The sequence below is a fragment of the Oncorhynchus mykiss genome, chromosome 32, assembly GCF_013265735.2.
Source record: "Oncorhynchus mykiss isolate Arlee chromosome 32, USDA_OmykA_1.1, whole genome shotgun sequence".
Lineage (NCBI taxonomy): Eukaryota > Metazoa > Chordata > Actinopteri > Salmoniformes > Salmonidae > Oncorhynchus > Oncorhynchus mykiss.
The window spans coordinates 23,751,950-23,768,240 of NC_050572.1; the positions used below are offsets into that span (position 1 = coordinate 23,751,950).

The 16,291-nt window shown below is 43.6% G+C and overlaps 1 protein-coding gene across 6 annotated transcripts in view; it reads left to right on the forward strand.

Moving 5' to 3' along the window:
• Window positions 1-6,343: 6,343 nt before the first annotated feature.
• LOC110488131 (PHD finger protein 14) overlaps window positions 6,344-16,291 on the forward strand; it is a 125,239-nt gene continuing 115,291 nt past the window's right edge. For 3 of the 6 annotated variants that reach the window (XM_036971651.1, XM_036971653.1, XM_036971655.1), the window contains exons 1-5: window positions 6,346-6,633; window positions 7,454-7,570; window positions 8,563-8,889; window positions 8,979-9,409; window positions 10,034-10,181. In XM_036971651.1, the coding sequence (XP_036827546.1) occupies window position 6,633; window positions 7,454-7,570; window positions 8,563-8,889; window positions 8,979-9,409; window positions 10,034-10,181 (1,024 nt within the window). In that variant the 5' untranslated portion in view covers window positions 6,346-6,632. Of the gene's footprint in view, window positions 6,634-7,453; window positions 7,571-8,562; window positions 8,890-8,978; window positions 9,410-10,033; window positions 10,182-16,291 lie in introns of all 6 variants that reach the window. The other 3 variants (XM_036971652.1, XM_036971656.1, XM_036971654.1) reach the window with 2 other exon arrangements.

Consider the following 16,291-nt stretch of genomic DNA (forward strand, 5'->3'; position numbering starts at 1 on the left):
GTCCCTTGGGAAAGGCGGCTCCAGGAAACAGATTAATCGCACAGTCATAAGGTCGGTGGGGAGGAAGGGACTGAGCCTTCTGTTTACTGAATACTTCACCCAACTCGTGATATGTTTCTGGAACCAGGGACAAATCAGGAGGAGCAGAGTCACTGACCTGACTGGAAATGGCAGGAGAACAGGCAGTCCTAAGACAGTTAGCATGACAATCAATGCTCCAACTAGTTACCTTACCCGTCACCCAATCAAACGAGGGATTGTGTTCCTTCAGCCAGGGGTAACCAAGAACCAGAGGAACATGGGGCGAGGACAGAATGAAGAAGGAGATAAACTCTGAATGATTCCCCGACAGCAACATCTTAACCGGTTCAGTCCTCATAGTGATCCGTGCCAGACTACTGCCGTTCAGAGTGGTTGCTTCAATGGCTTCCGGCAATTGCTCCTTGGAAAGCCCCAGCTGTTCCACCAAGTCAGCATCAATAAAGCTGCCATCGACACCTGAATCGATAAAAGCGTTCATCTCTAAGCTCTGATCCTTATTCATAAGGGTCGCAGGAAAACGGGGTCTGACAGGATTCTTGAGAGGTTGAATCTGGCTCGCTAAAATTCCTCCCAAAACTAGTGAGCCGGGCAGTTTAACGAGCGCTGTGGACAAGCGGAGATGTAATGTCCTGAGCTACCACAGTAGAGACAGCTGTTGGTCTCACGTCTACGTTGGCGCTCCTCCTTAGTTAGCCCGTGTCGCCCCACTTGCATTGGTTCAGGCTCTGGTGGCAAGACGCCTCCACTAATCCCGTGTGGGGAATAACGATCAATACGTTCTGGTTCACTTCCTGAACCGAATGGTAACCGAGTTGCTGATTGATTGGATGGGCCCCACTGCTTCTCCCTCCTCTCTCGGACTCTATTATCTACCCGAATAGATAAAGTGACCAAGCTGTCTAGGTCACTAGGCTCTGGATAGGATATCAGCTCGTCCTTGAGTTGCTCCGACAACCCCTGGTAAAACTCCGCTTGTAGTGACTCCTCATTCCAACCACTCTCCACAGACAATGTCCTGAACTCGATCATAAAGTCTGCCACACTGCGAGCTCCTTGGCGAAGAGTGACGTTTAGCTGCGTCCTTACCTCGGACTGGATGGTCAAAAAGCCTTCTCATCTCTCCCGTGAATTCCTGGTATGAAGCCATGCAGGTCCCCTGTCGTTCCCAAACGGCTGAAGCCCATTCCAGAGCTCTTCCACGCAGCAGTTCAATAACAAAGGCTATCCTAGCCTTGTCAGTGGCGTAAGAATGGGGCTGCAGATCAAACACTAAGCCACACTGCATAAGAAACGAACGGCATCTTCCCAAATCCCCTTCATATTTATCAGGCGTCGGTACCTTGGGTTCACGGAAGGAAACCGCATCAGGCACGGCAGGTGAGATGGGTGAAACAGGTGGTGAATGAATCGCCAGCAAACTGAGCTGATCCTGGATTTGTGTCAAGCTAGCAGATAAGTTCTGGATTGCAACCGCTATCTCCTGTAGCGCCGTCTTGTGTTGTCCCAATGTCTTCCCCTGCTGGGTAATGGCATGGCAAACGGAATCCAGGTCCGCTGGGTTCATTCTTGGCCGGATCGTTCTGTCACGTTTCTTCAAAATCGAACCCAGAAGCAGACCAGGACAAGGAGAGTAGGATCAAGGTGAGTATTTATTTACAAGTGAATGTGAATGGGTAGATATATCCAGGTGGCGTAGCGGGTAGCGGTGGTGAGTTGATGGGAGTAAATAGGTGGATCCAATGTGGAAGCGGAATCCTCCGACGACCAGGCGGGAATGGGGTAAATGATCCGGGTGAGTAACTGAAGACAGAACAAACGGAGGTAAGTTCAAGGCAAGCAATACATAACAAACAACAAAACAAATTCTATCCAACTTGAGGCTGATACTCTGGCACAACATACTGTTCATGGCTAACGATCCAGCAGGGAATGGATGTCAGGTCCGGGCTTATGAAGAGGAGAGATGATGATCAGGACCAGGTGTGCAGATAGCTGATGGGATACAGGTGCGGGTAATCAGAAACCCCAACTGGCTACATTGCCCGGCAACCAGACAGGGTGCGTTCCAGGACGCCGGAAAAAACTCTCCAGGACAGAACATAGGCAAAAAACAGACTCAGGAAACGGGATTCGTGACACATCCCAGCATTTCCATAGCAATTGACGTTTCACATGATCATGAAAGAGACCTTGCATTACTATAGAGACGGCTTCACTACAGTACAAATGTATTCCGTACCATATGTTAATTTTCCCCAATGCCTCTATTCTGATATCTTCCCCTTGCTTGTTGTAAACATATATAAACTTGTAGACAAATACATAAAAAAGATAGAGAAACAAGAAACGTATTAAATTATAAAGCAGTTCTCGACAACAGAGAGAGAGTGAGAAGAGAAGAGAAAAGAGAGAAAGAGATAGTTAGAGAAGAGAGTGAGATCAAGTGTGTAAGTCCGTATGTGTAACCGAGCATGTAATTGAGTATGTGTGTGTTCATATCCACTTCATAGTGTTCAGATATTTTTACAATTCCAATACTTTCTTTTTTTCGTAACCTGAAGTCCCTGTAGAATTTAGTACAGCCATGGTGTTATGGAGCTGTCTCGGAATAGCTGTCCATCTATGAAGAGTTTGTCCACAATGAGAAAGGCACGCTTACCCTTCTCCCTCTGTTGCCTCTGTACTGGCTACACTCTCTTACGACGTTCATTTATCTCCCTTGGAAATTGGTAATTGAGACCGAATTTGGTCCCTTTAAGCTCCCTTCTCTTTTGATCAGCTCCTTTAGTTGGTAGTGTTCAAATTTTGCGATGATTTATGAGTACACGAGCTCCAAGTCTGTGTACTCGGTGGAAAGCCACCTTGTTTACAGTCTCTATAGGAAGTTTCAAGGCAGATTGCATGAATTCTCTGATCGCGCCCTCTGGATTATTGGATGCGTCCTCAAAAATCCCAGAAAAAAAAATGTTTCATGCATGCTACGACTTTGTATGTCTAGTAGAGACTCCTTCATCACCCTGTTTTCCCTGAGTAGACAATCCATGTTGGAGTCGTGGATTTTTACCTTGGCTGTGAGTGCCTTGTTCTCTCCTTGGAGTGTGAGAATTTCACTCTGACTAAACTCCCCCTCAGCCCTGCTACTGCCTCACACAACTTTTCCAGTGTTGCATGGATTCCAGCCAGAGCACTAGCCTCTAATTCAATGGTAAGTAAATCATCCATGTCTGTAGATGAATCTGTTTTTATTTTTTTTGTCGGGTTAAAGTTGTTTTGTGAGGTAGTCGGATCTTTCTATGATGAAGTATGTTGTTCCTCCATAGCATAAAGTTGTTGGTACTCGTCGATTTCCCTCAGGATCTCCTTAGTATCCAGGTTGGCTCTTTACTGCAACCAGTTGTTTTACGAAAAGATAACAATGAGTCTTTCCCATGACGGCGACAGGTGTCTGTAGTACAGCCAGCTAGCACTCGTGGAATCCATGCAAAAACATGTTTGGTATTCGTCATTTGACAACTTGGAAGTTTGGAAGAGTCTTGGTGGTTCAAAACTTCTTCCATTTAAGAATGATGGAGACCACTGTGTTCTTGGGGACCTTCAATGCTGCAGACATGTTTTGGTACCCTTCCCCAGATCTGTCCCTTGACACAATCCTGTATCGGGGGTCTCCTGACAATTCCTTTGACCTCATGGCTTGGTTTTTGCTCTGACATGCACTGTCAACTGTGGAATCTTATATAGACAGGTGTGTGCCTTTCCAAATCATGTCCAATTAATTTAATTTACCACAGGTTGACTCCAATCAAGTTGTAGAAACATCTCAAGGATGATCAATGGAAACAGGATGCACCTGAGCTCAGATTCGAGTCTATTATTTTTTTTTTTAAATCAATTTTAGAATAAGGCTTTAACGTAACAAAATTATGGAAAAAGGAAGGGGTCTGAATACTTTCTGAATGCGCTGTATACAGGTCCTGGTCCGGTATGATATTAGGCCTAGTTACGGTTGGAACAGAATCCTGCAGGAGGGTAACTTTCCAGAAGACAGGTTGGCTACCTTTGCATGTTGTCATACAGCACACTAGTGTAGGCTTAAACATTTTTTCAACAATTGTTCAATAATACAGAGCCCTATATAACTAGTTCCAGTGTTCATAAAAATGACATTTCAAAAAGGTTAAAAAAAAGTAAGCAAGTTACATACTGTACAGGCTGATTTAATTAGACCTACCGTAGTTGCCACTGATTATTAAAATGGGTAGCACTGACCCTCAATGTGCATTTCTGGTCACCTGTGTGCCTATAGTCATGGGACCAGTGACCAATGACATACAGAGACAGACAAGCTATAGACTTCACAACACAATAACTACATAAATAGGCCAAAATGGCTTCTATGATGACTCTGCTGTTTAATGACTCACAATCTTTATGTTCTGTTTCGAGGTCAAGGTATGTCTGTATTATCAATCATACTGTGTTGACCTTGACTAGTTTAGTGTGAATCCTTTTCACTTCTCTCTCAGTCAACAAATACACTTCTGATGTGTAAATGAAACAAAACAGAAAAGTGACAATGTTTATGTCAATGATGATGTTGACGCTGATGGCTATGATGATATCCCAGAAGTGTTTTGATGCCAGACAATAGATTTAAAAAACTAGGGCTTTCGAGGCAAGATACAGTGCCATTAGTCATCGGCGGGCAAGGACAGTTGTAATCATCCCTTCCGCTTGCCTCCCCCATCAGTCTTCCCCTTGCGTGTATCAGGATCAATCTAGGCTCATTTATTTTAATCGTCTCCTGTTTGCTAAACTGCCAAAGTCAAAGGAGGACAATAGAAACAAACGTCCATCTGCAAACATGACAAAACAACAATTCTTTGCCTGTGTTTGCTTTTCAGACAACTTTTTCGAGAATATGTCTCAGGTTGAAATAGGACATGAATTGATCTGATGTTGTTGCTATTTGGATTTCTGACATAGAGTTAAATTATATGGGATTTAAAATGAATGTAGCTATTACAGTGTGTGTGGTTGTGATAACCTGTCAAAAATGTCATGTTTTAATAGAAATGAAAATAACTGTTGCTATAAATGTTGTTTTTTAGAATTAAACAGCTCACCACCCGCAGGCAGGAAAAACATTTTAAATGTAATGTATATTTGATATTAATCACTCAACTCAACATGCATAACATCATTATCTTTCAATATAGACGTAGGCTGTGTCTGAAATGGCACCCTGTTCCATACGTACCGCATTACATTTGACCAGGGCCCACAGTGCTCTGGTCAAATGTAGTGCAGTATATAGGGAATAGGGTGCCATATAGGAAAGCAGAACTAGCCTACTGGTAGTCTGTGAAATTATGTGATAGGCCTACATCTCAAGTGATTTATCATTCAATTTCCCACATCAGTTGACAGTAAGAGAGACACTCATGTGGAAAGAATGAAAGAGTGAGCGATAAGGCAATACCAGCTGACCCTATTGACCCTCACATCTCCCTGTGATGGAGACAGGTTGTGCAAGCACGGAAGGCCAGTAACTATGGTATCGTCAGAACTCTCAGGATCTGCTCTTTGAGTGGATTGCCAAAGGCAATTAAAGTGAATATCAAATCCAACGTAATCTGCATCTAACTCACCATCACCAGCACAGTCGTATAGGGTAAATCAAAAAAGGAAAATCATCTGGTACTTTCAGGAAGACTTTCTCAGAGGTGTTTTTCTACCTACTCACCATCAACTCAGAAAATAATAATTCAGAAGTTCATATGAATGTAAGTTCATAAGGATAATGAAGATGAGGGGACATGAGAGTTGTAGTATTATTTTCCCACAACATTCTGCTCAACCCAGATAAAGATTTTGAGGTATTTTTGTTCTATCAGATCTGGTTTTGACCTAATCATTCCAAATCTACAAATGTAGGATATTCATTTGATCACACTGTTGCAGGAGAACTTAAACTTGTAGTATATTTGAGGTTTAAAAAGGATATGAAGTTTGTTATTCCCACTTTCACATTTCAGACTTGATTGTCCCTTACGAAAAATGTATCAACCCCTACAAAAATGTCCATGGAATATAATCCACATAATAATGTCCTGTTGCTGCAGGATTATCTTCATGCTGTAGCAACCTGGATCAAATTAAGATCCTACATCTGTAGATGTGTCAGACAGAATTATGGCGCCAATGTAAAATGCTGACAGGACTCAGCACTTTGGCTTACCATGACATCACTGGGACTCTGAGGTGTATTTCATCCTATCAAAGAAAATACTGCCTACAATGTTAAACATATATCTGTATAGACTATTGAGGTTCCTGGTCTTATATCCGTATCTGTGTCAAATGTAATTTAAAAAAAACCTCTTATTTGTGTTATCTCGACATACTCCATCCCTCGAGAATTTACATGAACCTTCTTCATCATCAAAGACACTTATGCGGTTACCAGGGTTACAACATCCCTTTGTGCTGAACGTCACCACTTCTTGTAGCAAACGTTGTGCGCATAACATGTTTTGAGGAGGCGTTCTTTGTGCCATTGTTCAATCAAGTAAAAACGAGAAAACGGATAAAGTGAGTGTTATTTTCAATATAATGCACATTTGACAGAAGAAAGTAGCATGATTTTATGCAGAAAAAAAAACATTTTCCGAAGAGAATGGAATAACATACCTACGGTCCGTTCGAGTCATTGCTAGCTAGCCTCACAGTTGACGGCTGTTTATCTTGCTAACGTAGCTATCTAGCCAGCTAATAATCAATAACGTTATCTAATTAGCTAGCTAACTACATTGTAACAGTTGTAGCTATGTTTTTGGATTATCTGTCAAAACATGTGTTCTGTAAGATAGCTTTAGCTAGCTGGTAGCTAACAGGCTAGCTAGATAATTTGCCAGTTAGTTAGTTAGCTAGCTATCTAGCTAGCCAGCATTACCTCCTTAATAATTGAATGGAGAAAGCTAGCTTCTCTAGCTAGATCCATGCAGGACCAGCTAGCTGTGTTTTACATGCACTGCATAATAATATGCACTCTTGTCTCAACAAAGTTACCACAGACAGATGTGCGTTGCTATGATTACCAACACCACAATACCGGTGCTTGCATATGCAATATTGTCTGATCCCCAGATCATGGCAAATACTGTAATATGTATTTTGATCATTCCACAATAACAACAAAGCAAGGCAGCTGAACATTTTCAGCAGAATAAAATGATTTATTTATTTTGATTGTTTTGAGCTATTTGTAATCATGATTTGAATTTGTTTGCAAAGTTCAGTACATTAAATGACGACCCAGGCCATGCTTTGAATTATAATGGTGGGAGTGCTTTTCTTCCATGGCACTGAATCCCCTCTCCTCTCCACTCTTCTCCTCCTCCTCTCTCCCCAGTGGACCGTGGGTCAAAGCGCAGGCAGGTGAAGCCTCTGGCTGCCTCTCTGCTGGACGCTTTAGATTATGACAGCTCAGATGACAGCGATTTCAAAGTGGGAGATGCAGATGCCTCAGGTAACCAACTGCAGTGAGGGTCCTCTTCCATCCACTCCCCTTATAAATTACACATTTTCTTCCACCACATATGCAGTTATTTCCTGTTATGTTGCCATTCACATCATCTGTCAGCTCAGATAGAACTGGAGAGGAGAAAGGTGGAACTCGGAATTAGGCCTATCTTCAAACCAATTTGAAATGTCCCCAAAAGCAAGTCAGGGGTTTCTATTGTAGACCAAGCTACTCATAGTCATGAATGCTCTATTTAGCTGTGGCTTGAATAGCTTTGAATGACACTTCAATGTGCAGCTGTGATATTTTCTCCATCAAGATTCTCTGTCTGGTGTGTCTGCCAGTGCCGCCCCACTGTGAGGTGCAGGCGTCCTGAAGTATAGATGAAGACCTCATCACCCTGCTTGTCTGTGTCTGGTAGCAACCTTGTAGAGCAGTGTGTTTCTCACTGACTCCCTGCATGATCTAGAGACAGGCTGTGGCCACTGAGGCGATCTCGACCTGCCACTGTCTGCCTGGGCTGGATTTATCGCTCTGGTCGGCCCTGAGGTCTCCATCATCCATCATATCTGAAACGCACACACACACTGTGGCCAACAGCTGATAATGAGATTATACAGTACTGTTAATTGTTTTATTTAACCTTTTTTTAACTAGGCAAGTCAGTTGAGAACAAATTCTTATTTACATTTTACAATGACTGTGAACCCCCTGGGCTCTGTGGTTTTGATCACTCGACCTGTCATCTGAGGCCTTGAAATCCAACAGCTCTTGTTAATCTGATTGTTGATCTGCATTGCAGATTAGAGATCTGAATTCAACTTTGCTGTTATCGCTTATCAACATGATTTGATCATAACAGTCCTTCAGGTCATGTTTATCTTTAAGTGTCTCAATACAAGAAAATAACATCAAAAGAGAGAGATTATGATAGCAGACATTCTTTGATTCATACTCCATGTTGATAATGCCTTCTGTCCTCCTCTCCCCTGCTCTAGGGTCAGAGGGTAGTGCCATTGGGAGTGATGAGGAGGAGGAGGGGTCCAAGGAGGAGAGCGCTGCTGAGGACTCTGACAATGACAGCGGCTCGGACAACATCGGCTCTGCAACGGACGGCATCGATGAAGAACAGACCAAGGAGCTGACAGGTGACGACACCCCCACTGAGGAAGAGGAGAAGACCAAGGAACAGCAGCTGTCCTATGACACTGGCACCACCACCACTAAAGACCCTGCTCCATCAGGGGTGCCCAGGGGCCGACGGAGGAGAGAGGAGAAGGCCTCGGACACAGAGGCTGGGAGCGGAGGAAGCGGGAGTGGCACAGGTAGGCTGTTTTAAAATGTTTGTTTTATATTCATGTTTTGAAATGTTTTTGTAAATGTGACCAATAAAACCCCTTGAACTTTGATCCAGGTAGTGGTAATGCGCAGGACGGAGGCTCAACAACGGCCGCCACACAGGAGCCCAAGAAGTGGAACCTACGTCGGAACCGACCCATGTTGGACTTCACCACCATGGACGAGCTCAACGAGATGGACGACTACGACAGCGAAGACGACAATGACTGGAGGCCCGCCTCAGGCAAGAAGAAGGGCAAGACGGCGGCTGCCCAGAAAGGAGGGAGCGAGGGAGAGGAGGACGAGGAGGATCACGACGGAGGGAGTGGTAGTGATGATGACGACGACAACGAGGATGACGATGGTGGTGATGAAGATGAGAATGAAGAAGGGAGCAGTAGCGACAGTGATAAAGAGGTGAAGAAACCCAATAGGAAAGTGAAGAGCAGCAGTGTGTTTGACGAGGAGCTGACCAACGACAGCATGTCACAGGGAAAGAGCAATGAGGTAAATACAACGTCATGTCCTTGTCCTCAGTATCACAGTTTGTTGTTAGCAAACTGCCTCAGGCCCTCAGCATTTAGGCATATCATGTAGTCGTGAAAGTTGTTAGATAAGTTTGCGTAACTCTCTAAATCCTTCATTGAATCAGGTGTGTTAGCCAGCCCAGCACTATGTTGCTTTGTGCCACAGAGTTATATAATCCAATGAGGAGATTGGATGGTATCAGAGTGAGAGAACCACAGAGACTGCTAGAGAGCTACAGCTCTGTGTTAAGCTAATCGACTTAGCTTGGAGTCCATCAGTGTGAATGAGATTTAGCCTACTACTATATATCAGTAATGATCTGTGACCAGAGGAGAGGGGGGATTGTGAGAGGTTTTAGACAACTTGGATGAACTTTGTTTGCAGAGGTCGGGAACTTTATTTTTGGGGTCCGGTGCATACAAGCATATTAGATTCACACATTCAAACACGGAGATAAAAAATAATTGTTTTTTTTTTGTTGATAAATTTAACCTAGTTAAAAATAGATTGTGTACAACAGCTCAACAGAATGTAGTGTATACGGGTGCATTTATAATAGTTTTACTGAAACTTTACTGTGATTCCCACTTCCTGTCTACCCAGGATGCCTTGCTGGAGCGTGCCCAGACGTGGAGGGCGGCGGCCCAGAGGATGGAACACATCCTGATCTGCTGTGTGTGTCTGGGAGACAACAGCGAGGACGCTGACGAGATCATCCAGTGTGATAACTGTGGCGTGACCGTACATGAAGGTTAGCAGCTCCAGAGAGATAGGTTACTGTATATAAACGTCCCACCAGGCAAAAATACTTTGAACCAGGGTTGTTTCAACATCATCTGTTGTATCTGTTCCAACATACTGACGTTGGCATCAATTGAACTTTTGGTTGAAACTGCAAAAAGTGGTCAAAGTACACTAATTTCAACCACAAATCAACAGCAGGATTTCAAGGGTTGGTTTATTTCAAGTACAATTCATGTTTGTGGACACATAACTAAATAGCAACCAAAATCAGACGTTGCGTCAGGTTTTTGCCTGAAGAGGTAGCCGTTTCTTATTCTATGGTAAGCACAGATCAGAAACATTTAGAAGGGCTAGGACTACATTGGTAGCTGTTCAGGTTTGGGTCAGAAGAAAAACATTTTCTGTCAAGGCAGAGATTTAAAGATGAGGCAGTGTTTGCGTGCCAGGCTGGGGTTATAGAAGTTTTGGTTGCAAGTTCCATATACCCGCAACCAGAAGCAAACACAAAATAATCACCCCTTCACCATCCACCCAACACCTAAACATAAGCAGGGAAACCAGCAAACCAGAAGTGCATTTTCCCCATACAGTCCTGGCCTGGGGAACTAACAGACTAACCCGCTTCTTCTTCATCTAGCATTATTAGCTCATTGTGTCTCCCTCTGACTGGTTGGAGACAAAATCAATGGCTCCTTAAATCGTCTGTTAGATGTGGCCTTCTCCTCTGGACAGGCGTGGTAACGCTGCCCATGCACACAACTGATCAATGTGACAGCTATAATTTTCAATTACGACCACTTTATTTATTTATTATTTATTTACAGACGTTTTACTGATTTTTAAAGCCCCTAGAAACGGAATGTATGCACACACCATGGCCATTGGCAGCACTAAATCAGAGGGTAACCTTGAGAGTCAGAGTCTTTCAAGTGCAGTGTTGCAAGTCAGTCCTTCGAGCAACACTCACACAGATGCTCTTAGGGAGAGACAGTACGCACACACCCCACTCAAAAATCACAGGAGAGGAGCACAGGCCTAATCACCAATGGTGTATGAGCAGAAGTACTGTAGGACACTAGGAGCTGGTTCTATGTTTATCTCCTTCCCTCTCTATCTCTACACACACACACACACACACACACACACATCTCCCTCCCTGTGTTAATATTGTGTTCCTCTGAGACCTGTCTAATCTCCATGAGAAGAGGCAAAGCAGAACAGAGGGGACCATGCTGAGTCAGGGATTGGAGAGATCAGAGCAGAACAGAGTTGACCATGCTGAGTGGTGTGGGGTCAGGGATTGGAGAGACCAGAACAGAGTTGACCATGCTGAGTGGTGTGGAGTCAAGGATTGGAGAGACCAGAACAGAGTTGACCATGCTGAGTGGTGTGGAGTCAGGGATTGGAGAGACCAGAACAGAGTTGACCATGCTGAGTGGTGTGGGGTCAGGGATTGGAGAGACCAGAGCAGAACAGAGATGACCATGCTGAGTGGTGTGGAGTCAGGGATTGGAGAGACCAGAGCAGAACAGAGTTGACCATGCTGAGTGGTGTGGGGTCAGGGATTGGAGAGACCAGAACAGAGTTGACCATGCTGAGTGGTGTGGAGTCAGGGATTGGAGACCAGAACAGAGTTGACCATGCTGAGTGGTGTGGGGTCAGAGATTGGAGAGACCAGAACAGAGATGACCATGCTGAGTGGTGTGGAGTCAGGGATTGGAGAGACCAGAACAGAGTTGACCATGCTGAGTGGTGTGGGGTCAGGGATTGGAGAGACCAGAACAGAGATGACCATGCTGAGTGGTGTGGAGTCAGGGATTGGAGAGACCAGAGCAGAACAGGCAGAAGGAGCACTTTGAGGCCAGTTCTTTGGTTGTGTTGTTTTACCAGGTGGAATAAGTTACTTTTCTCAGGCTATCTGGTCTTGTAAAATGTTTCTGGTCATTTACTGTACCTGCTACTTCATAGGTTTAAAATAAACCAACTAGTTTAGATTTTGATGAAGTTACGTTGTTGATATCAAGGATCAACAGCTGGAGTATTAATCTTTGTGCCTATTATCTGTACCGTAGTAATGTATTAAGGTGCCTGATCAAACAATGCATCTTCCTGTTCTACTTTACTACAGGGCCACAGAACAAGTTGTGCTCCATAAGAAAATGCCCAAGCTACAAATGTTTTTGCTCGTAGTAACATACAGCATCCAATGATTTTTGTCCTCCCTATATATATTCTGTCCATGTATTCCTAATGTCTTGCTCAATTACAGTTGGGAAAGAATTTACCATTTACCATCCAGACTTTCTCCAGCTATTACAAAATCAATTGAATCGGGAATGGCCTTGTATTACAATCTTTCATTTTCTTTCTGTTGCAACGAAGAAAGCGAGAGGATGCACATTTTGCAAGGAGGGGGGGACTACACAAATGCAAGAGCGGAAGAAGAGAGATGTGAACGAGTGGAGGGGGATGGAAAGGGGGAGTGGGAGGACTGTAGAAAATGCACAATAAGACATGCTTACAAGTTGGAGGACTGTAGAAGAGTAAGATAGCAACAAGGAGGAACTCTCTCTTTCTCCTTCATTTGCCTCTGCATGGCATTTTCCCCTCCCGTGGTGGAGAGGGGCAGGCAGGTAGGAGTGTCGTGGACGCCCCCGACTGAACAGACATCTGTTCCATACTGAACACTGCCCCTCTCTCGCCAGCCACTTCTTAGACACACACACACAAGGCCCTCCTTCGCCGACCGCCTCCCACCCTTGGGTGCCAGCTGCGCCATGGTGCCAGGCGCCCTGAGGGAGAGGGGGGTTGATTGGTTCAGGAGAGGGTTGGCCCCAAACAGCTGCCTCCATGTCACAACTGCTCACCTGCAGCCATGCGCAGCAGCTTGGAAAGGTGACACCCCACACACACACCGACACACACACATGCGTACCTACCCACGCAGCAATGCAGAACCTGTCATATGCATGGGACGGTGCTGGCATGAAATTGAAAACAGATTCTGTGCCTAGTGCCCCTCCCACCCTGAGGAGAAGAGAGGAAAGTGAACTGGTGTTTCAACTGTAGTGGGAGGAGGAGCGGATGCTAAAGCAATGGAAGGCTGCTGCTGCTGCTGTCACTAACGTATAACTGTGACCTAGCTTGTTCAGTTGTTCCTCTTGAGATTCTATGGGATTGTTCTGTTAATCTTTTTGGCTCCAACTAGCTCACATATAGCTCAGGGTTTTGGGGTCAAAAGGTGCTGGGTTGTCCTCCATCCTCCTTTCTCTGGGCTGTAGAGGAACAGTGCTCTTAAAAAAACAGGAGGGTGAAGCGGGAGAACAAGGGATGGTAACAGGAAAGAGAGAAAGCGAGAGAACAAGAGAATGATCGTAAGGAAGAGATGAGCTGTCATGATATGCAGCTCGGGTGAGTCATCCGACCACTTCCTCTCGTCTCTGCTTGACTCCAGAACTTTTTGTTCTCCTCTTTGTTGCGCTGCACATTCCCTCGTTCAGACACTCTCCTTCTCAGACCAGAGGAAAGGAGTGATGGATGACAAATGAAAGGAGAAAATGTAGGATGTCCAGTGTAGCGAGGGGAAGAGATCAAAAGCCCCGGTGAACACTGAGCAGAGGCCCAGAGAGCCAGTTGTCCGTACAGACAGCCTGTTTCTATCACAGCCATGTACTATACAGACTAGCTGCTTTTGATTAGCATGGGCTAGTGTGTGTGTTGTGAGTGATGACAGACATCATTAACTGCACCACTGTCTCTCTCAATCTGCTTTATGTCTTCTGGACTGAAGCCTAAATGCTAATTCTAGCTTTTCAGTAGCGAAGACAGTCACTTGTTTGTTGTTTTTATGTCCCTTTGCAATTTCTTTTCTTTTTCGTCTTGCAGTTTTACCATTTCAGCAGTGTAATGGTATCCGGTGTCATTTTAAAGCAGCACGGCTGTTAAAATGCTCTCCCCTAATAAAGAACATTACATTGTCATTAATAGGCCCAGGTTACGTCCCAAATGGCACCCTATTCCCTACACGTGGCTCTGGTCAAAACTAGTGTACTAATAAGGAATAGGGTGCCATTTGGGACGCGTACTCATTCTACCACCAATTAAATCCCTGTGCTATTGATTTCACTCCCTAACGAGTTCTGGACCGTAAAGTTAATTATTTTCTCAAATGTGCTTAATTCATTTAGGCTCCGCTGTTTGGGCTTATTTGTTTAAATGCATATTCAGTAGAATAAAAACATGTTTGGGAGGGATGTTTTTTGTTGTCGCTGCAATGGACATCACATTTAGCAGTTCAAACTAATTAAAAAGTATGAGATTTTTTTTCTTCTTCTCTCATTTAAACAAACTTTTATTGTGTTTTACATCCTTGGGCTAAACACTGGTGAGTGGAGTGTACTAAGCACAGACCTAGAAATCACAGCTAGATTTTATAAGAGTTCCTACTAGGGCTGTTGCGGTGACCGTATTACCGCCACACCGGCGGTCATGAGTCATGAAGGAAGTAAAATTCCACGTGACCGTTTAGTCACTGTAATTAGGCTTCTCCAAGCTCTGATAGGCTACTAATGACCAGCAGCATTATCAAACTTGCTAACTGCCTGGTACTCAGCACTCTATTGTCCCTCTAATCACTCTGACATCAAATGCAAATGTGTCAAATCTAATCAAACACTCTAGCTGGCTGGCATGAAAATTAACCACGCGAAAGCGTCCCCAATTCGTTATTTAAGTGCATAGATGACATGTATTTTTTTCCTGCTGCCCCTGTTTCGATACAGGTGCATGATAATGGTATATTCTAAAGCAAAACAGATTTCACACATTCAGTACCAGTCAAAAGTTTGGACACATCTACTCATTCAAGGGTTTTTCTTTATTTTTACTATTTTCTACATTGTAGAATAATAGTGAAGGCATCACAACTATGAAATAACACATATGGAATCATGTAGTAACCAAAAAAGTGTTAATCAAATAAATATAAAAATATATTTTATATTTGAGATTCTTCAAATTAGCCACCCTTTGCCTTGATGACAGCTTCGCACACTCTTGGCATTCTCTCAACCAGCTTCATGATGTAGTCACCTGGAATGCATTAGAATTAGCAGGTGTGCTTTGCTAACCTCACTAAGGTACGTGAGACGGTAGCGTCCCACCTGACCAACATCCAGTGAAATTGCAGAGCGCCAAATTCAAAAACAGAAACTGATTTATAAAAATTCAGAAAACATAAGTGTTATACATGGGTTTAAAAATAAACTTCTTGTTAATCCAACCACGGTGTCAGATTTCAAAAGGCTTTACGGCGAAAGCATACCATGTGATTTATCTGAGAACAGTGCCCAGCAGACAAATCATTACAAACAGTAACCAGCCGAGTAGAAGAGTTACACAAGTCAGAAATAGAGATAAAATTAATCACTTACCTTTGATCTTCATATGGTTGCACTCAGAAGACATTAATTTACTCAATACATGTTTGTTTAGTTTGATAAAGTCTCTCTCTATATCCAAAAACCTCATCATCAATATAAAAGGTAAACAAGAAAGGTGCACTCTCGGGATTGTGCATGAAAAAGCGCTGGGACACTGTAGGGTCCACTCATTCAGACTGGTCTTACTCCCTCATTTTTCAGAATACAAGCCTGAAATAATTTCTAAAGACTGTTGACATCTAGTGGAAGGCATAGGAAGTGCAATTTGAGTCCTAAGTCAATGCACACTGTAATGGCATTGAATAGAAAACTAAAAATAAATCCTACTTTCTGGATGGATTTTTCATGTTTTCGCCTTCCAAATCAGTTCTGTTATACTCAGACATTATTTTAACAGTTTAAATGAATAAGTAATGGATTTATTGTGAAGGTATAGGCTATAATACATGGATTTATTACACTTTTTAAAATGTAGATGTTCCAAAGGTCAGCATCAGTGGTTTGTAGGCTGTGTGGAAGCCAGGAGATGCTGAATGTGTTCAACTGTCAATTACCGTGAGACCGACAGTTGTTTGCTTGCCAATCACCGGCTGCCTAAATGTTGTGACCGCCACAGCCCTAGTCCTTACAATGACCATTTGTGACTGCAACTGGTCTGGTGTGTGTCGTACTGTAA